The sequence below is a fragment of the Myodes glareolus genome, chromosome 10 (assembly GCF_982192425.1).
Source record: "Myodes glareolus chromosome 10, mMyoGla1.1, whole genome shotgun sequence".
Taxonomy (NCBI): Eukaryota; Metazoa; Chordata; class Mammalia; order Rodentia; family Cricetidae; genus Myodes; species Myodes glareolus.
The window spans coordinates 546,609-568,602 of NC_142035.1; the positions used below are offsets into that span (position 1 = coordinate 546,609).

The following is a 21,994-nucleotide window of genomic DNA, read 5'->3' on the forward strand; positions in this document are numbered from 1 at the left end:
AAAGGAACATTTATATCCACCTCCTTTGCCAGGAGTGTGAATGGAGGAAGCCAGGATGGAGCAGAGAGACAGAGAGAATGAATGAATCAGATAAGCACAGGTCATGGAATAAGTGAGACAGAACCAGAAAGGAGGGCTGTAAGCAGAGAGATGGACAAGGAGAGAAGATAGAACACCTTCCAGGGCTAGAGATGTGGTTCAGTTGGTAGAACTCTTACCTATACACAACAAAACTATGGATTAATCCCCAGCACTGCATAAGCCAGAGATGCTGGCACATGCCTATCATCCCAGTACTCGGACAGTAGAAACTGGAAGACCAAAAGTTCAGTTCATCCTCTCCTACAAAGCAAGTTCAAAGCCAGTCTTAGCTATTTGAGATACTGACAAAATAGAAAAAGGGAGGAACGGTTAAGATAATTTGAAGATTAAGAGCATTTGTTGATACTACAAAGAACCAGTTTGGATCAGTCAGTTCACAACCATCTCTAACTCCAGCTCCAGAGGACACAACGCCTGCATCTAGCTAGGTATCCACACTCGTGTGCATATGTACACACAGACACACATACACTCTTTAAAAAAGGGGGTAGGGTGGGATTGGATAGATGGCTGGCAGTTAAGAGAACTGGCTGCTATCCAGAGATTCCAGGTTTGATTTCCAGTACCTACATGGTGGCTCACAACTGTCAATAACTCAACTTCAGGGGATCCAATGCCCTCTTCTTGCCTTTGCAGACACCAGGCACTCAAGTGATACACAGAATCACAAAAAAAGCAAATCATCATATACACATTAAAAAAAAAGAAAGAAAAAAAAAAGAAAAAGAAATGGAAGGCAGGCAGGCAGACCTCCCAGTCAACCCAATACCCATGAAAGAACTTACATAGGGTAGTCAGCAGCCTCCCACCAGGAGACAGAGTGGCCACAGGCCAGAGGACTATCTGTAAGCAGGCCACTGCAGAAATGCTTGGTGTTGTCTGTACATACCTTCCTGTTTCCCACAGATCCCTTTAGGAAGCTAACAAGGACAGGGAGTGACAACTCTGATCATGGAGAATTTCAAAATGGTTATCAGGTCCAGACTCACCGTATCCAGAGACAGAGACCTGAGGGCTGGCACAGATACACATCCATATCCCAGGCCTGGACAATCACACATTGAAACAACTAAGAGTCTTCAGTGACATCAGACCAAAAAACAAAGCAAGCAAGAAGGACCATAGCTGAGGTGCTCACCACAGAGCCATGTCGTCATATCTTATCTCTTATCTAAGAGGCTCAAAACAAAGATGCTGGGGATAGGAGACCCTCTCCCCTGAGCTCAGGCTTCTGGCTTGACAGAAGATGCAAAGGCCTCAATTCTAGTGCCCTGGATACTCAATAAGCATCAAAGAAGACAGTAGCCCTCAGTTCACCAAAGCCTTAAGAGTGTTCCAGAGCCTGCCTACTTTATGTGGGACTCTCATGTGGCAAGAAATAAAAGGAAGTCTAGTCCTACAGAGATTGAAGCCCCCCAGTTACGCAGATGTATGACTGACCCCTCAGATTACAGAGAACAATGAAGAAGCTTGTCTTGTCACAAGCCAGCAAGTGAAAGAGAGGGAGGAGACAAACTCAGAGAAAGATAGATATGCTCAACTCTTGGCACCAAGTCATGACACCTGGGAGACACTGGCAACTGAGCAACTTATAGGAGACTCCATGTCTTAGTTCTCTGGGAGACTGGTCAAAGGCGTTTTCTGTCAGGCAAAGCCCAGGCTCCCGGAGGGAAAGCAGGTACTCAATATGAACCCTGTTTGAACAGGTCACCAGATGGTGAGAGCCATTCCTGAGTGCTGAATCTTGAGCTGCATGAGCTTTTCTCCATTTAACACCAACGCAGGCAACCCCTCACGTCCAAAAGATAGTACCCAGGTACATAGCCATTCTCTGTCCCACAGGGTAAAGCAGATAGGTTATGGTGCTACTAAACTCTATAAGGCTGCACAAGCCTCACCCAAACTCTGACAATAGTCGGAAAGAAGAGCTTTCAAGAGGTGATCTTACCGTCCACATTGTTGTAGAAGTGACAGGCGCGACTTGCTACTTTCTTGCGGCATAAGTGGATCTGTAAGAGGGAAGACAGAGTGCTCACCTAGAATGGCTAAGGAATGGTCCATCCCTGGCCCTCACCACCAGCTTCCCTATGCCATTCTTCCCTGTGTTCTCTAAACCCTGACCCAGCCCAGCAGGGAGCACAGCAGTCAGGATTAGCATCTGTTGGAGCATAATTCTGGATTCTAAGATCCAGGTACCACCCAATCAGTAGAATCATGGAAACTGAGTGCCCCAAAGCTCACCTGCATGTGGTTACTCTCCTGCTTCTTCACTTCAGGGTGAATACACAGCTGCTCCCGGGAGCCCAGCACACATACTTTGGGCCTGACAAGAAGAAGAATGGAAGAGTCCATAAAGAGCCCCAGAACATGCAGATTACAACGTGGCCCGGCAGCATGAGCTGTCTCGAGACAAATGGGAGCACAAAGAAAACAGAAAAGGAAGCAAAAAGGCTACAATGTGGGAAGGCAAGGAAAACCAGACATAGCAACCTATTGTACACGTTCTTCCACACGAGAGCCATAGCTAGATACCAAGACTCAGCTGAAGTTTGGCAAAAGGCATTCTTCTTCCATCGTGGGCAAAGCTGCCTTTAGGAGCCAAAGCTGACTACCCACAGGCAACATGACAGCCCTACAAGAAACCCAGGGTTCAAAAGCAAGGACAGTCATAAGTTCAAAGCTCAAAGCTGCTTTTTCATAAGCAAATGTATGCCAAAACCAGCCAGTCTCTATCTACCCAGCTGGCTGTGGATCGGCTCCAAACCAAGATCATTCTCCGGATAATCTGAGGTGTGAATAGGCTGACATACCGGTAGGAAGTGTTCCGAAGCTCACTGATGACCTGGGTTAGCTGTGAGTGAGTTCTGGAAGCATAGATGATCTTTGGGATGTCTGTGTAGCAAGCTGCACAAGCATAAGGAAAGGGGGTAGCCGTGAGGAAATATCTTCATGTGTGTTTATACATGCAGCACTGAGCTAACTCAGTCCTGCAGACATCCACACCAGACAGAGTGTGTTGCTATGGTACCCTAATTCCAAAAAACCAGCTCTGACCCCAGGTGTATACCCAGAATGGTAAGTAATGTGGATGATGCAAAATTCTCCTCTCTTAAATTCTGCTCCAGAGACAGTGGAAGCCTGGGTGAACTGGCCCTGTCCCAGGCTCTATCCCTTCCCTATCATCCACACAGAAGACCAGGAGTGATGGGGGTGGAAATGGGGAGATAAGGGTCACCTATTGAGTCTCCAGCAGCACCAGCAGCATTCCAGGACGACAAAGATCGACTGGCGAAGAGTTCACCTTGAACTCTCTCAGCAATCTTTTGGGCAGAAACAGCGTCACGGAGATGTTCCCTCCAGGCCAGTGTGGTGCAGAGGAGGCAGAGTGTCTTCCCAGTGCCTGTGGGGCTCTCTAGGATGCCATTCACTCTCTAAATGGAATCAGCGACAATGAGAGGAAAAACAGGGGGTGCGGAGAAACTAGAAAAAGTAAGATGGCTCTTATATGCCCAGCCCACACCTAGAGGACATAATTAGCTCTTGACATTTTCCACTTTTGCCCTAAAAGCCCATAGGTTAAGCCTGCCCTCATTAGGCAGGTATAGTGGTACACAGAGAGGGCAGAGGCAAGTGGATCTCTGTGCGTTTGAGGCCGGGCTGGTCTACATAGTAAGCTCCAGAACACCCAGGGCTATGTAAAGAGGACCTTGTCTCAGAAAACAAACAAATATACAAAAAAAGACTGCCCTCATTAGCAAAATAAATTCAGAGTATTACCGTAAACCTGACAGTATATTTCAGCCTAATATAGTTAGATGACTAATTAGGTGTCAAGTCTCAAAATAGGAAGCTGTTCTGCAGTTCTGGGCCCAGGCATTCACCCTACCTAAACAGAATTTGATGTCCTACATTCCAGATATCAGATAGGAGCTGAGCAAGATATCTGAGGAAACAGTGATTAGAACACAAGAGGGCACCTTAAAAACTCAGTCAAAGTTATCTGCCCCACACACTTCTAATAGTTAAAGATTTTTTTTTCATGTCTCAAACAAAAGTCAACCATAATGACACAAGCCTTTAATCCCAACACTCCAAAGGCAGAGACAGACAGATCTCTGTGAAGTGGAGGCCAGCCTGGCTTATCAGGACAGCTATGGTGAAACAGTTAAATCCTGCCTCAAAAAATAAAATAAAATAATTAAAAAAAAAAAAAGAAAAATCAAAGATTTTTTTTTCTCACAGAGAGAACTGGGTATTCCCGCTCCTCTGTATAGAAACACTCCTCCAGACCCCAAATCACTTCTATCCACCGAACTCAACACAAACACCATCTACTCAGAAAGGGCACCAAGACATTCTCAGAGCTATCTCTATCTGGAATTACCTCTTTCGTTCACTTTTACAGTCTCCCTTAACCTAACCAGAAGTTCTAGTGACCAAAAAATGCAGACAGAGCCTGTCTGGAATGGATGAGGGTGGAGGTATAGTGGGGTTTGCTGAAGGTGCACCCGCATTGTCCCCTCCCTAGAAGGAAAGTCGGGCTCTGTAGCTTTACCTTTTGGAGGCATTCTAGCACTCTGGTCATGTACTCCTGTTGACATTGGTAGGGCTGGAAAGGGAAATCCACTGTCACACCATTCAGGACTACCTTGGGCATATCAGGCTATATTGAACAGGACTCAGTGGTGGGCCAATCAGACAAACCCCTCTGAACATCTCAGGGTTTCAGTCACTCCAGGTAAGCGCTGACAACATCTGGCACCAGTTTTCTCTCTGCAGGAATTCTCTACAACAAAGACAAGGAAAAGACAAGGCTTTGTAGTCACAGGCCACTACACCAATCACTTTAGGAAGCTATTGCTATGGAGGTCAGAAGGCCTGTTATTTCCTATCAAAAGGAGCTTGGAGTTGGTCATGGTGGCACACGCTTTTAATCCCAACACTCGGAAGACAGAGGCAGAGAACTCATCTCTGTGAGTTCGAAACCAGCCTGGTCTACATAGTGAGTTCCAGGACAACTAGGGTTATGTAGATACCCTGCCCCCCAAAAAATAAATAAATAAAATAAAAGGCATTTGGGAGAGGTAAAGAAACCAACTGAATGATCTCCTGACTCACACAATTCAACCCTACTTTGAAAAAAAAAAATCTACTTATCAAAACAACAGGCACCTGAACAAGAACAAGCACAATCCACAATACATGCTCTACCCGAAACTCTTCACAAGAAGTCTGCGACTAAGATCCTGGCAGCACCCCTCGTGGCCAGGGCCGGCACACTGAAGCGTGGAATGCCTCCTGCCTCTGAAGCTCTTAAGGTTGGGGTCATGCGCCACTCAGACCAAGTGGACACCCAAGTGCAGATGAAGTAGCGAGCCAGGCCAGGTGGCGCGCGCCTCTCTGATCCCAGCACTCGGAAGGGTTCCAGCCTGATCTACACAGTGAGTTCCAGGATAGTCAAGGCTATATGGAGATAGATACCTTGTCTCAAGCGGGAGAGGGGATGTAGCGAAACAGAATCATGGTATGTAAGCTGTGCAACTCTTAGCAATCACTCAACTTCTCCAGACCTCCGAGTACACTCTCAGAAGGGACTGACTGGCAGGAGAGCGTAAATCCTCCGCCTTAGACACAGCCAAGCAAGGCGCCTCTAGCTAGATTCTACTGGGACCAAGAGCCCCCCCCCCGCCCGTCCCAGAGTGCACCGCGGCAGCTCCAGAACCGGCCCGAGCCTGGTTTATAACCTCCGTCCAGGGACCACGCAGATAAAACTGCCAGTGGCAGGACCTAAGTGACTCTCAGCTCACTTGTCTCGGTGGGGGTGCCTTTCGGAATTCGGGTCTCGAGGGATCAAACAACTGTGAGGACGCCCACTCGCGTATCTTCCGCAATCGGCTGATTAGAACTTCGCGGGCTGATCCGAGGACTGCGACTAATAGCTGCACTTCCGCCTCCTCCCTTCCGGTCCTCTGCTTTGCCGTCCGGGCGGAAACAGTTCCCCAACCTCTCGCACTGCAGGTTCTCCCACTTTTGGACTCCAGAGCTCTGGTTTCGCGCAGGGGACCTGGCCGCATATGTAGTCTAACCAGAGCACCTACCGTTGCCATCATCTAGAATCTTGCTCGTCTCTCACGTCTGCATCGTGAGCTCAATCCTCTGTCGTCTACTAGCTCACTTGGCCAGGTCGCCACCATTGTCCGCACAACTACACAGATCCTGGCTTTCTCGTGTTACTGACCTCGCCTCACAAGAGGCATCTTTTCACAGGTGGAGCATGAGTATCATTTTTATATAAAATCCATAAATGGCTGCATCTTGCCTAGGACTCCTGATTAAGAGTCCTCACTACCTTCTCTCTCACTTAACACTGGGTCCAGCTTATTTACCAATCAAGTCTCCACCCACCCCCCAGCAATCTGGGTGAATCCTCTAAATCTCCAGCACCTAGCACTAGTTGACAGTCTACCAAGAACCCCAGGGAAGAGAGAGCAGCACAATCCTTGAGGGCAGTCCTGACATCAGAGATGTTTGTTTGTTTCAGGCAACCCCAATATGTGCCAAAAGGCACCAGAAAGAAATTGATGTTTCAAACTTTTTTCAGAACTTTTCTTTGGCTCTCTTTGATACCCAGGTGGTTTCCCACAGATATGCCCATACTCAAGCATGTGAGATCATACTTACAGAACCACCCTGACACGTCTATACACTGCCAGTAGACACTTGTTTCAGTCTTTAAGACCCTAGCTTTCACTGGAAAATTGACGATTAGGGAGGCCATACACACCAGGATGGGCACCACGCACAGACAAAACTTCGTGGGATACTAGCGGAGCTGAGGCCTGAACTAGTTCATGTGTTGCCTGGGTTCATAGCAAGGTAACTCTAGGTCCATAACGTATAGATAGTTATTTCGAGGCAGCGTGAACAGCTTCCAATGAAACTATCCTGGCAGGAATAAATATGTTCAAAAGAGACCCTTATCCTCACTTTGACAATCACACTATTTAACACGAATTTGGGATTTCCCAGGAAAGGAAGGGAAAGAATGAAGTGGTACCAGCTGGAGAAGGGACTTGTCTCGGGGGACGAAATTTTACAGTTATGGCCATTTGTTAGACCACTTTGCCAGAAAGACTGAAGCCAGAAACAATAATGGCTAGGACCCAAGACTGCTTAGTAATCATACTTCTTGTCCTCTAAATAAACCTAAACCTATGTCAGAACGCTGAAGATCACCTGGGAGATAACTGGACTTCATTGTTCCTCTGCTTAATGTTGCCACATTGAAGAAATCTTTTTTTCTGCTTTCACTATTGCATTGTCTACTTAATTGATGTATTTAGAACGAGTTGCCACACACAGTGTTTTTAGGGCTGCCAGAGCCCATTCTCTGATTCTAATAACTCTAGTAACAAACCATATGGAAGTTATTCTCCCGAATCTAACTTGAAAGATGAAGGGATGGGGGTGGGTAACTGAGGCAGGATATAGCAAGTCTCACACAGGATGCATCGAAATCTCAATCAAGTCAACAAACTTGGATTCGGCGTCTACTCTGGCAGACTCCAAAAGATTCTCTGTGGACAAAATACTGTAACAATCACAAGGTAGATGTAAATCAACCACATATAAGATTGTGATAAGTGCCAAGCGGTGGTGGCGCACAACTTTAATCCCAGCACTTGTGTTGCAGAGGCAGGCGAATCTCTGTGAGTTCGAAGTCAGCCTGGTATATAAAGTGAGTTCCAGGACAATCAGGGCTGTTACACAGAGAAACCCTGTTTTGAAAAAAAAAGAGATTGTGATAAATATAAAGAAGGAAAGAAGGAAAGAAAGAAAGAAAGAAAGAAAGAAAGAAAGAAAGAAAATAATAGTGAGGAGGCTCCTCCCTTGGCTAGAGGTCAGAAAAGGCTTCCATGAAGACTATTCTGGGGATAGTATGAGAAAGGTTCCTGTTATTTGGGTCCACCAGATATTTTCTTTGAAGGTATTCTGTTCCATATAATGCACTTTAATCACAAGTGTCGGATCCATAGGCCCAGGCTCGGGTATATATACTAGGTGTAAGGTGCAAGGTTGTGTGGAACCCTACTGAACTGGCTCCATATATACCTGGTCCTTAGCCTTGGCACTGACTTTTGCCTTTCTGAGCTGCCTCTTCTCCCTTCAAGTCTTGGAGGACTCTGAGTTTTATTCCTAGCCTTATGTGTTAAATGCTTGTGAAACAATTCTTTTTCTCTTGACTTCAGTGGCTCTATCTCAAAAGTGGGTGAGATGCTCCATTTGGATATCAGGCTCTCTCCTCAGGAAAGGCAAACCAGGCTCCCCACTTGTCCTGTACTTGACCGTACCTTAGCCTGGAGCCACATGAGAAAGGAATTCCAATTGAGGGATTGCCTGAGTCAAAATTTGCCTGTGTTCATGTCTTTGCAGGGACTGACTTGATTGTTAATTGCTGGCTATAGGCAAGATCATCCCTGGGTAGGTTGTCCTGAGCTATATAAGAATTATAGTTAATGGCCCTGGGGTCATAATACTGAGATAGCTGTCCCTGCCCCTCCACAAGCTACAATACTAGGAAGAGCAGGCCCTGAATCTTGCCTGGGCAGAACAATAGAGCTAGCCCTGCACATGACGGACATGTGGGTGAGCCAGCCCTGAAGTTGCAAGCATGGGAGAGTTGTTCCCACTACTTGTCTGTCATTTGGTGTTGTGGATAGGGAAGAGATGCCCCTCCTTACTCCTCGCTCCTTACCGCCTGTGACAGATGAGTGAGCTGACCCCTCCCCTTTACCAGCCGCAGCACTCAGGAAATCAGGCCCTGCTCCTCACCTAGCAGCGTGGTAGAGCTGATCCTGTTGGCAGAGGTATGGGTGAGATAGCCCTGAGGTGAGAGAGTGGGACAGCTGGCAACATCTCCCTATGTGGTGACGAGGACAAGGGAAAGATGCCCTCCCCCCCTTTACCCTACCACCTGTGATGGGTGAGGGTAAGGGCAACCCTCCCCCTTGCCAGCTGCAGCACTTGGGAAAGTGTATCCTGCACCTTGTCTGGGCAGCACGGTAGAGCTGACCCTGTTGGTGGAGGTGTGGATGAGCCAAGCCTGATGTTGTGAGTTTGGGAAAACTGTCCCCATTACTCATCTGTCATGTGGCAACATGGGCGGGGGAGAGATACCCTCCCCATCAACACCTGAGGCAGGTGGAAGAGCTAGTCCTGAAGGTGTTGGTGTGGGAGAACTGACCCTGAGGACGTGAAAGCCAGAGAACTGGCCTCACCCTTGCTCAGCCCTGCTAGGGGTGAACTAGCCAGGGCAATTCTGAGGAGCTCACCCTGGCAGTGAAGACAGGGGAGAATTGGTGGGCTGACCAGCCCTGCAACTACCCAGACTCAGAACCTGGGCCATACGTTGGCCCACTCCAACATCCACCCCATCTGTGATCTGCTGGAGCACAGAGTGGGGGTCGAGTCGGTCCTGTGGACCCAGGGCTGGAAAATCTCCATGACAGGGCAGCAACAGGATGTCCAGGAAGCCTGGGGTGAGGGCCCAGTGTTGATGGTGTAGCAGAGACTAGGAGCCTCAAGCCAGACCAAGGACTCTTTGCGACAAACGCCTACATATAAAAAGTGTACAGATAAAAGGGTTTACTGTGTGACTCACCGTGTCACACTGTAGCTTCCATAGCTTCCATGGTGACATTTTTCCCTTCTTCCCCTTTCCTCCTTTTTTTTTTCTCCTAAATTTTATTTGTTTTATTTGGGCAGGAGAAAAAGATGGGCGGGACCAGGAGGCATGATGTGAAAAGTACAAAGAATAAATAAAAAGAAAGTTAAAAGAAAAGAAAAGAAAGCTAACTAAAATAAGCCTGCTTTTGAGCCAGAAAGCAGCATTTCTCCATTGTCCCTGCTTCATTTCCTTAAAAGTAACTCAGTTTCTTGGTCAGAGGTAATGCTTTATGAAATAGCAAACAGATCTGATTTCAGGTTCTAGCCTTGACTCCCTCAGTGATGGACTGTAACCTGTAAGCTGAAATAAATCTTCCTCCTTTTAAGTTGCATTTTTCCAGAGCTTTGCCCCCCCACCCCCACCCCAGTGTCTCACTATGTAGCTTTGGCTGGCCTCGAACTCACAGAGATCCTGCCTCTCAAGTGCTGGAACTAAAGACATGAACTACGACACCCGGTCCTTGACCGGAGAATTTTATCATCACAGAAATGAAACTAGAACAAAACTACATGTATACACTCAGCTCTGGCACATCTTTTCTTTTCTTACTTCTGGAGTCTGGCATTTTGGTTTCATCTTACACCAAAGAAGCAAAGGCCCAGAGAGGTAAGAAATTCTTTATCCATCAAATAGAGAATGTCAAAGCTGGCACTAGAATCTGACTTGAGGTCACATCAAATCGTAAGCCTCATTCCCTTTATTTAACCAGAACCTGCTTGTTCCCTGGCACAGAATTACTTCAGATATTCCTGCAGACCAGTCTCACCCCTTGCAAACCAGCAAATCGAATTCCTTCCCTTTGGCGCAGACAGGGGCTTAGTGGTCATCCAGTCTCCCCCAGCCTCTGTCACCTACCCTGACTATGGAACAGGCCCATGCTGGCCTTGTTTCTTCCCTGCCTGTTCTGGGGAATGAATCTTGTTTTCATATCCTCCAAGTCACACAAAATCATCGTACAGAAGTGTCATCCACGGTTGTCTGCAGATGAAACATAGGCCTCTTGCTACATCCTTTGCTCTTCTCTCCCTCCATCCTTTCCCACTGTCTTCCTTTTGATAGTTGTTATCCTCGGTTGTTCATTCACTGTCTCTCTCTCTCTCTCTCTCTCTCTCTCTCTCTCTCTCTCTCTCCTTTTCCTCTCTCCTTTCCTCTCTTTCTTCCTCTCCCCTCCCCTTCCTTCCACCCCCTCTCCTTCCATCCATCCCTCTCTCCCTCCCCCTCCTGCCGCGCCCGCCCTTCCTCCCTCCCCCTCCACAGCATTGCAGCATTCGCCTACTGCAGCTCCCAGACGCCGCCCGTATCCCTCCGGCCTCCGCAGCCCCAGCCGCCGCCAGCACCATGGCCAGCACCGTATCTGGTAGGGCTCGGGGGCCTAGGGTGTCGTGGGACCGCGGTGGGTCTAGGCAGAGGCCATTGTCTAAGCAGAGGCCTTGCCCGACGCAGGAACAAGTTACTGACTCCGTTTTCCTGTGTTGAACCTTGTGTGTGCATGGCGAGGCTGGGCTGGCCCTGCAAGAACGGGGGTCCGGAGATCTCAGGGGCTGGAGGGGACTCAAGTGCGGGGGGAGTAGCAGTCGGATGCGGGGCAGGAGCCGCGCCCTAGGCATCATTGCATGAAGTCGGGCTCCGGGGCGCATTGCCCCTTCAGGCGCCGGGACGCGGGGCCAAGGTGTAACTGCGACAGAGTGGCTCTGCGGATTCTTGCCTGCGGATAAAAGTGCCTGCAATGGCGTTAGGAGGTTCTTCCTCTAAGGTTCCAGCGACCTTGGATTTCAGTGTTATTGAGTCTTCGTAGGGAGTCGGGGGTGGGGGGCGGGGGAGGTAGAACCCTCCGTAGAAGCCTGGACCTTAGTCCCTGAGAAGTGGGGGGAGGGGCAGGTGAACACAGTAGGGGACCTCTGAACCGCGCAGGGAGGGAGGTTTGAGTCTGCAACAAGCGAGGCTTCTCCACCTCGATTCCCCTCTGTGACCGCTGCAGCTGGGACCACCCTCTGAGACGCTAGGGCCACCTGCTCCAGCTAGAAAAACCTCCGCCCTTTGCGCCGCTGAATGTAAGAGGAGGAGAGGCTGTTGCATTTCCAAACCTTTCCGGGGTGTGGTGGGGTCTGTTTTCGTAGGGAGTCTCCTACACCTCAGACTGCATAGAGGGTCGAAAGCATGCGGAGAAGGCTCCGGAGTGGTTGCAGTGGCTCCATTCCTAACCTGAGAACCTAAAGCTGGACAGCCCCTCCCACACTGGATGCCCCGCCCAGTCCCCAGCCCCAGCAGGGCTTCACCTTTTTTTTCTGGGCGTTTGAGACTGCAGGACTCATGACCACCCCCCCCCACCACCACACACACACACACACACACACACACACACACACACACACACACACCTCCTGACCTTGCTTTTCTCTAAAAACCATAAGCTCTTGCTGCCTTTCCTTCCCTCAGCCCAGAAGGCTGATCTCGGCGGTCAAATAGGTCAACGCGTGGTTCTCCCACTCCTTGGCTTTGGCCCTAAGTACAAACTCCACCCATCACGCGGTCCCGCCCTGAGCCCACCCGTCATGCCCGGAGAATTTCAGTATCATTCTAGGAGGGGACCACGTGTGTAAAAGACCCTTTAAGCTCCAGCTCCAAAAACATGGACCCAATCTCTGCTTTGTGCTATAGCCAGACATGGCCCATCAGCCCCAGGTAAGGTCTTCCTCCTGCTTCTTGTCTCTAAAGTACCAGTTCCTGGTCAGTTGTCCAGTCGTGCTTACCTTCCTTTGGCCAGATCATAAAGCAGGTCTTGACTGTGATCATTTGTCTATTAGCTCTTTGAAGATCTTTCTTCTGGGAAGAAAGTTCCTCATTGTCTCTCAGACTGAGAGAAACCATACCAAGAAATGTCCATGACCACAGGACACTGTGCCCTGACTGCAGCTACAACATATGATTCAACTTGCCAGTTGAACACTTGTTTTTCGAACTTTGACTTCAGGGATATCTAACCTAGGTGGACAGCACCCTACACTTCTTTCCAGATGCTCACACCTGCCAGGCTGATACTGCTCCCTGAATCCCTGTCAGTCTCCCCCATGCTGAAGGGGTAGTTATCTGGAAGACAGCCTCCTGGTACAGGTTCTTAAACTTGATGTTATCTGCTATGAACCTGTGGTCCCTTCCCTGTGAATGTTTCAGGCACAAGCAGAAATGGCCTTTGAGCAACTGTCAGGCACCAGGTTCCCGGCCTGACCTATGAGGAGAGTCTATAAGGAGTTCGTATACAAGATGAGAAATGAGAATACGGAACACTAGGACTGGCAGGGAAGTAGGTGCTAGCAAGCTCAGACTTGAAGACAGCAAGACCCCTTCTCTCTGGCCTATCTGGTCCAGGTCTGTCCTGCCCTAGCCAAGACCCTCTCCTTACTCCTGCCCTACTGTCTCCTCAGCACAAGACTGACCTCCTCAGGATGTACAAGATATCTACTGACTTGTTGTCATTAATCTCTTAAATCCTCTAGTTCCTTATCACATGATTGGGAGCATGCCCCTCTACCTCCTTTCTTGGATTAATAATTCATAGCACAAAAACATGAATCTCTGTTATTTATGAAAAACAAAACAAAATATAATGTGACTAGGCATGTTACACTCAGTAGGTGGAGGCAAGACAATTAGGAGTTCAAGCCCAGGTTTTGCTAGGTAGTGAGTTCAAAGTCAGCCTAGGCTACAGTATACCTTGTCTTAAAAAAAAAAAAGCCAGAAAGGAGGAAAGAAGAAAGGAAGGAAAGGAAGAAAGAAGGAGGGAGGGGTTAGAAGAAAGGAAGAGAAAAGAAGGCACAAAGCAAGGGACTGGAACGATGACTCGGAGCTTTAAGAGCACTGGCTGATCTTCCAGAGGACCCAGGTTTGAGTCTCAGTACTCACATGGCGGTGGCTCACAAACCTCTGTAACTCCAGTCTCAGGGGATCTGACCACTCTCTTCTGACCTCTGTAGACACCAGGCACAGATGTACACGCAGGGAAATACTATGCACCCATACATATAAAATAAAATAAATAAAAGCATGAAGGCCTTTGAGGCCTGCCCCTTCCTGGCTTTCTCTTTTTTCCTTCTCAAATTCTCCTGAAGACAATGACTAGCCTTGACTTGCCCACTCTGGGGTTCCTTTCTGCCCTGTCTACTGCATCATAGGCTCCATGCTGCTTCCAAATAAATCTGAGTTATTAGGAAATTTAAATCAAAACAGTATTCTCTGAGCGTGTCATGGAAGGACAAAACTTACCGTGAAAGCTTTGGCCATTTCTACCCCATATCCTTAATTCTATGCCAACTCATTCTTTTTTTCTTCTGAGACAGTTTCTTTGTGCAGTCATGGTTGTTCTGGAACTCACTCTGTAGACCAGTCTAGCCTTGAACTCATAGGTCCACCTGCCTCGGCCTCCCTAATTCTGGGATTAAAGGCATGTACCACCACTGCCTGGTCCAAATCAATATTTGTCCAAGATCCTCTTGTTGGTTCCTTCAAAAGGTTCTAGTAGATAATCAGACATGGAAGCTGTCTTCTTCCTCCTCTTCCTCCTCCTCCTCTTCCTCTTCCTCCTCCTCTTCCTTCTCTTTCCTTCCTTCCTCCTCTCCCCCTTCTTCCTCCTCTTCTCCTTCATTTCCCTTTCCTCCTCACCCCTTCTCTCCCTCCTCTCCCTCCTCTTCCTCCCCCTCTCCTTCCCCCTCCCTTTTCTCCTCCTCCTCCCTCCTCCTCCTCCTTCTCTTCTTCTTCTTCTTCTTCTTCTTCTTCTTCTTCTTCTTCTTCTTCTTCTTCTTCTTCTTCTTCTCCTCCTCCTCCTCCTCCTCCTCCTCCTCCTCCTCCTTCTTCTTCTTCTGTGTCTGTCTATTTAGAGACCTAGGTCTGAGTCTCGGATCCTACCAGACTTTAGAAATTGTTAGAATGGAGAGAAGAACAGTGTTCATCTAGGAACTGCATTTCAGTGAGCGTTGCTAGTGTCACCCCAGTAGACTAAGACCTAGCATTGTCCCCGTGGAAGGGAATACCTGTACTGGGCTTGCAAGATTCCTGTACTTTACCAAAATAGTAGTCTCCAAGGAGCTGGTTCACAGGTGAATGGACTCACAACAGTAAGATTATTTTCATTTTTAAAGTAAGTGTCTCTCCAAGCTGTGATGGTTCATCCCTTTAACCCCAGTCCTCTGAAAGATCAGCCAGGAGGCAGAGGCAGGTGGATCTCTGTAAGTTCAAGGACAGCCTGATCTACAGAGTGAGTTCTAGGACAGCCAAAGCTACACCAAAAAACGTTGTTTCAAAAAAACACAAAAAGTCACTCCCCAAACATGAAAACAAACAAACAAACAAAAACCAACAACAACAATAAAACACACACACACACACACACACAATGAGTGTCTCTTTTTTTCCATCTGGGGTCAGGATCATAGCATCAGGCTTGCCTCCTTTTCTGGTTGGGTAGCAGGGACACTGGATGGTGGGCACTTGATCTGGAAGGAAGCAGTGAATTTGTAGGGCTGAGTGGACATCTCCTTGTGTTTGTCCTTGGTGGAACCTGGGCTGCAAGCCTACCTGAAAGGGCAGTGAGTGGATGTCTAGAGAGAACGAAGATTCACCTCAGAGTGGTAAATGATGCAGAAGTAGTGTCTGAGATGCTAGTTTACAGCTAAGTTTACAAGCCAGAGACAGATCCCCTACAGGTGGAAGTCTCAGCTATTTTGGAGTTGAGGGCAGGAGGATCACTTGACCCAGAGAGAGCAATATAGCAAGATCCAGTCTTTGAGGAAGGAAAAAAGGAAAAGGGGGGGGGGGCAAGAATAAAAGGGAGGATATGGGGTGGATTCCCTGCATTTGTGCTTGTCCTGGTCATGAGAATGGTAGCAGAGACAGGCAGATTTCTGTGAGTTTGAGGCTAGCCTGATCTACATAAGGAGTCCGAGGCAAGTCAAGACTACATAGTGAGACCCTGTAAAACAACAACGAAGGGAAAAAAATGCAAAGTTACATGTAATCCTAGAGATATATGCTCAGAGAAAGAAACAATTTGAACACCTATAACCAGAGATACAGAAAGACTCAAAACAGCCGGGGTGTAGTGACTTACATTTGTATTATTAACACAGGAAGTTGAGGCAGGAGGATTATGGGGAGCTGAATGCCATCCTGGACTGGAGAAAAACCCTGTTTAAAAAAGAAAACAAGGGTTGGAGAGATGGCTCAGAGGTTTAGAGCATTGCCTGCTCTTCCAAAGGTCCTGAGTTCAATTCCCAGCAACCACATGGTGGCTCACAACCATCTGTAATGGGCTCTGGTGCCTTCTTCTGACCTGCAGGCATACACACAGAGACAGACTATTGTATACATAATAAATAAATGAATATTAAAAAAGAAAACAAAACAAACAAGTAAAAATCCAAAAAGAAAAAGACACAAGAGGGGTTGGAGAGATGGTTCAGTGGTTAAGAGCACTCATGGCTCTTACAGAGGACCCGGATTCAATTCCCAGCACCCTCACAGCAGTTCACAACTATCTGCCATTCCAGTTCCAGAGGATCTATACTTTCACACAGACATACATGTAGGCAAAACACAAATGCACACAAAATAAAAAAAATTAAATAAAAAAGACACGAGAATAGTGATTAAGTAAAAAAAAAAAAAAAAAAAGAAAGGACAAAGACCCTAACATAAGTGTTATAATTTGTTCAGACTAATCAGAAAAAAAATACCTTAAGACTGAATGTTTCTTTTAAAAAGTAGAATTTTTTTTTCACTATAGACTAGAAACTCAAAGTCAAGGTGCCACTAGATTTGCTTGTCTAGTGAAGGTTGCTTCCTCATTCATAAGTGTGTCCTTGTGACCTCATATGTTGGAAGAGCTGAAAGATTACTAAGGATCCTGTGCAGTAAGGTCATTAGTCTCATTCAGAAGTCTGCACAAAACAAAACACAAGAAAATAACCCAAAATTGTTTTGATTTTCTCATTTTAGAGAAGGTTTTATTCCAATTTGCGTCTTTATGACTGGCTCACTTCCTAACATGGGAAGGGAAATTCAGATCACAGTTGGAAGAGAGGAACATACAAAAAGTATCAGGAACAGGTCAAGCACAGTAGTGCACATCTATAATCCTAGTTTTGGGGAAAATGAGTTAAAAAATCTGTCTGGTGTACATTAATGAGTTCCAGGTGTACATTAGTGTCTCAAAACAAACAGAGGCAAGGTGATACACACAGACACATCCATCCTTTCGGAAGCAGAGGCAAAGGATAGAGTTCAAAGTTGTTCTTGGCTACATAGTGAATTTAAGGCCAGTCTGGACTACACGAGATCCTGTCTCAAAACAAAACAAAGCAAAAAATCAAATATGTACTAGATAAAGAGCAACAGAGAAAAGGAAAAGAATGGTCATAGTTCCAGCTCACCTTGACTTCACGTCCACAGCCTACAAGGAGAAGATGAAGGAGTTGTCTGTGCTGTCGCTGATCTGCTCCTGCTTCTACTCACAGCCTCACCCCAACACCATCTACCAGTATGGGGGTGAGTTACTCACGCAGCTGCCGGCCCTGCTCAGCTAGGGCATGGCCATCTTCCTTCTCGACTTCTGGTAATGCTGTGGCCTGACTGGCTGCTGCAGAGAGTCATTCTGGGAGGAGGGACCTCTTTCTCAACCCTATTGGGATGTGTGCTGGGAGAAGGCCTCTCATATGGCTAGATCTCCTTAAATCTCCATCTGGTCTTCTCTGCAGATATGGAAGTGAAGCAGCTGGACAAGCGAGCCTCTGGTCAGAGCTTTGAGGTCATCCTCAAGTCTCCTTCTGACCTATCTCCAGAGAGCCCTGTGCTCTCCTCTCCCCCCAAGAGGAGGGATGCTTCCTTGGAGGAGCTGCAGAAGCGGCTGGAAGCAGCTGAGGAGCGGAGGAAGGCAAGGACTCTCCACATACACTTGGCGTCACTGACCAGGCTCTTTGCTTGATCGGAGCATTGGGCTGGGGAGTGTAGGACTTGCTGCTGAGAATTGGAATGGGATGAGATGAGATGAGAAAGGATGGTGTCAAGATGGTGGCAAACATAGGGCAACAGGAACCACATTCTTGAGGGGGACCTCAACTTTGATCATAGCAGAGGGAGGTCAGGTTGTGTTCCTTCAGGAGGAGCCTTGAGGACATAAAGAAGAGGCTAGCACCGCTTTCAAAGAAGATGAGTGAGAAGAAAAGGTCTCACACTTAAAGACCCTTAGTTGGGTTGGTTATGTAGTTCAGTGGGGCCCTGGGAGATATGAATGAGGCTCCCAGCCCCTCCTCATTCTAGCCCTTTTGAAACTGAAACACAGAGAACAAGATTTGTTCTAGGATTGAGATCCCAGAGACAAAGTCAACTGGGCAGGGGAAATTACTTAATTCATGCACAGTAGAACCCAGGATCAGCAAGTTTATCTTGAAAACTGATGTACCTATGGGTGCCCAGCATCATTCAGGAGGCAGCCTAGACCAGGAGCTAATCACCCTACGGATCCCAGGACTCCTGATTACCCAATTATCCCAGATACTACTTTCCCCAGCAGGATAAGGCATTGCACCACGATGTCCCTTCCCAGATCCCTGTGGACACACCCTTTGCTGAGCAGTAGTGGAGAGCTGGGACCTAGCTGACTTAGCTGCATCTATACCACCTCAGTGCACAACCTGGAGTTGTATGGGGAGTTTCTGGAGAAGGCCCCACAACTCAGGGTTCAGAATTTACTCTGCTTCTTCAACGTGTGTGGGCTCCGGAGTTCTCAGTCCAACAAGGAGACTCTGTGACTAAGCCATTTTATTTTGGTTCACCTGGCACTGGAGTGGCTCCTGGCAAGCAGAATTTTCAGTGCAAAAGCCCCCCAGAAGTCTCAGGCAAACTGGGATGGGATGTAGGATAGTATAAGGCCCCTAAGCACAGAGAAAATAGTGCCAGGGACTAAGTATCAAGTGGAGCTGGGACGGCAGGACAGCAAGTCAAGGCCAAGTGTCATTAAGCTGGGGACAGAGGATGGGCATAGCAGATCCTCTGCAACAGAAACTTGACTCCCTCTCATCCTGTTTGACTCCCAGGCCAGAGATGGTTGTGGCCATCCCCAGAACAGCTTCCGGGTTCATGTCTTGGCAGGTGAGGCACGTAGGGTTTGTCTAGCGATTGGACTCCTTACTAACTCCTAGCTCTGCACAGACGCAGGAGGCTCAGGTGTTGAAGCAGCTGGCAGAGCGGCGTGAGCATGAGCGCGAGGTGCTGCACAAGGCGCTGGAAGAAAACAACAACTTTAGCCGCCTGGCAGAGGAGAAACTCAACTACAAGATGGAGCTGAGCAAGGAAATCCGCGAGGCTCACCTGGCAGCACTGCGCGAGCGGCTGCGTGAGAAGGTGGGCGCGGGGTTGGGGGCATTGATGTGGGGGGCTTCTAGGCTCTAGGTGTCGGATCCGGTCTGTACACTGAGTGAAGAAGGGGGTTCTAATAACGTCTTTCTAGACTTTTCTTTTTAGTCTAGCACTTCCCTCAACGTTGGAATCAGGCCCAGAACCTGGTCCTAGTGAGACACATTTAACAATCACAGTAATATATGGTTAAATTAATTATGAAGCGCTCTGAAGGAATTTGCATTCTCATGGGGGCTCAGCTCTAAAAGGGGGTGGAATTTGTTTACGCTGGGGGTAAGATGCCCAGTCCCTTGTCTGATCGCTGAGCACTTTGGCTCCAGCGCTCCTGGAGCGCGGTGATGCCTACCGCCTGTATATATATGGAAGTTCCTAGGGACACCCTTATCCTTGACCGCTCCTCAGGGCTTCTCTGCCTGTCTTCGCAGGAGTTGCATGCTGCTGAGGTGCGCAGGAACAAGGAGCAGCGGGAGGAGATGTCTGGCTAAGGAGCACTGGACCCAGCAGCGACGAGAATATTTTCGGGTTTTGTTCTTGTTTTGTTCAATTCTGTCTAGATGCAAATTTTGTTCCTGCTCCTGTCCGCTCCCTTGCACCTCTAGCTTCCTGCTTCTCTTCCCACATTCTGAATTGTCCAGTCCTTATAATGTGTCTGACTTTGGACTCTCCCTAAAGAGTTCCCTAGGCAGGAGATATGGTCCCCTGTTCAGATGCCAGGCCAGGCCAGGCCAGGCGCGGCTGGGGCTCTCTTGGTGGCCCTCTTAGTGGATGTGTTGGCAACCTAAATAAATCTAGTGGCAGTGGCACCAACGTGTGGCTTCTCATTCAGGTTCTCAGACTGGGTTCTCAGATTCCCAGTTTCTGCATGGCCAGACAGCGACATCTGCCTGTAGTTTTATGGGAAACTTTGTGGAGAGACTCTGAAGAAGACAGAGAAAGACTGGGAACCCCAGAGTAAGTTGGGTCTGCTCTGTCATTGTGGCCAGCCCCGAAGCCTGTGAGCTACAGAGCTGGAGAGTGAGAGTTACAACATTCTAATGTGTTTGCATAGGAATCCTGAGGTCACCCAGTTCGGAGGCACCCTAAGCCAACTTTAGGGCCTATTGTCATTGCACAAAGGATGTGGTAGAGTATTCTCTCACCTGAGTTGATTTGGGGTAGGTGTTCTCCACCAAGAGCCATGAGCTTCTGTGGTTAGGAGAGTCATGGGCAGCATGGACACTTGCAACTGTTCCTACTGGCTCAGTTCACGCTCTTTGCTACACTTTAGCTGAGGCCTTCTGCAGAGGCCACCTCAACACCCCTCCCCTCTCAGGGGTTTTATAGCCCTTTGGAATCCTCCTCCCTTTTCCCTATCCTGTGCTCTGATCTAAGAATGCTCCTGGATGCTGGGATTTTACCTCACTTGCTGGCAGGCATGACCAGGTGTGAGTAGCTGCCATGAATTTTCAGGGAGTTCTTGGGGGTGGGAGGGTCCTTGGGACCAGCAAATTCAGATACTAGAAGGGTCAGAATTCTCAAGTCACCGTTTCTGTATCCATCCTGAAATTTCTTACTAAAGGCAGAAAGCCCGGCTCTTGGCCTCTCCTGCTTAAGCCTCTGAGCAAGGTCCTTTCGTCTCTCCCAGTCCAGGGGCTCCAAATGTCCCATTGGTGGCCTTTGAAGATGGTCACCTGCTTGGACACACTGGGGCAACTTCTCTCTTTCCCATGCAGCTCTACTCTGCCATGGGGTTCCAGAAGTGGGGTACTTTCTGACCTGCTTGGTACGAGTGTAAGGAAGACACACAACATGTTCTTTAACAACTCAGAACAAGGCTATGGCCATGGGTGCTCTCATCAGAGGGCACTGGGAAGGGTCTTCCAAAGTCTACCCAGAAAACACGGCGGACACTGAACATTTCAGTGCCTCTGGGGAAATAGTATAATCACAAGAGGAAGCAACAGCCAGAACCCTGCATTCTACAGTGCCCACAAGTGGCTTTTGTGGGATTCAGAAGGGGAAGAGGAAAAGGAACTGAGACTAGATTTCTTCTTCTTTTTTAAGATTTATTTATTTGCCAGGCAGTGGTGGCGCACACCTTTAATCCCAGCACTCAGGAGGCAGAAACAGGCAGATCTCTGAGTTCGAGGCCAGCTTGGTCTACAGAGCGAGTTCCAGGAGAGGCTCCAAAGCTATAGAGAAACCCTGTCTCAAAATACAAACAAAACAAAACAAAACCCCAAAACACATTATGTACACAGTGTTCTGTCTGCATGTATGCCTGTAGACCAGAAGAGGGCACCAGATCTCATTACAGATTATTGTGAGACACTATGTGGTTTCTGGGTGTTGAACTCAGGGCCTCTGGAAGAGCAGCCAGGGTTCTTAACCATGGAGCCATTTCTCCAGTCATGACGAGATTTTTTTTCTAATGGCAACTCTTAAGTAGTCAAAGCCCATTGTAACATGCACCCATCTCACCCACATAGTGAACTTACAAATTAAATTAATAAAAAAGAGACCCTGAGCCCAGTGGTGGTAGTGCAAACCTTTAGTCTCAGCACTCAGGAAGCAGTGGCAGGCAGATCTCTGTGATTTGTGTAGGCCAGCCTGGTCTACAGAGTGAGTACCAGGACAGCCAGGGCTACACAGAGAAATTCTGTTAAAAACAAAACAAAACAAAAAGAAAGCAAGAAAGCATAAAAGGGAAGAAGGAAGGAAGGAAGGGAGGAAGGAAGAAAGAAAGGAAGGAAGGAAGAAAGAGAGCCTGAACCAACAAGA

At 48.0% G+C, this 21,994-nt stretch overlaps 2 protein-coding genes across 4 annotated transcripts in view; one reads left to right on the plus strand and one right to left on the minus strand.

The window, feature by feature from the left end:
- The window catches only part of Rtel1 (regulator of telomere elongation helicase 1), a 36,560-nt gene extending 30,497 nt beyond the window's left edge, over positions 1–6,063 (minus strand). For all 3 annotated transcript variants that reach the window (XM_048441376.3, XM_048441375.3, XM_048441374.3), the window contains exons 1-6: positions 5,910–6,063; positions 4,658–4,888; positions 3,338–3,533; positions 2,913–3,006; positions 2,344–2,425; positions 2,051–2,111 (exon numbers count right to left, since the gene is read on the minus strand). In XM_048441376.3, coding sequence (XP_048297333.3) covers positions 2,051–2,111; positions 2,344–2,425; positions 2,913–3,006; positions 3,338–3,533; positions 4,658–4,759 — 535 coding nt within the window. In that variant the 5' untranslated portion in view covers positions 4,760–4,888; positions 5,910–6,063. The remainder of the gene's footprint in view (positions 1–2,050; positions 2,112–2,343; positions 2,426–2,912; positions 3,007–3,337; positions 3,534–4,657; positions 4,889–5,909) is intronic.
- Positions 6,064–11,040: 4,977 nt separating this feature from the next.
- Stmn3 (stathmin 3) lies at positions 11,041–20,037 on the plus strand. Its single transcript, XM_087910892.1, has 5 exons — positions 11,041–11,186; positions 17,270–17,365; positions 17,575–17,750; positions 19,028–19,219; positions 19,660–20,037. Exons 1-5 carry the CDS (start codon positions 11,168–11,170, stop codon positions 19,717–19,719), a joined length of 543 nt encoding a protein of 180 aa, XP_087767018.1. The 5' UTR covers positions 11,041–11,167; the 3' UTR covers positions 19,720–20,037.
- The last annotated feature ends 1,957 nt before the right edge of the window (positions 20,038–21,994 follow it).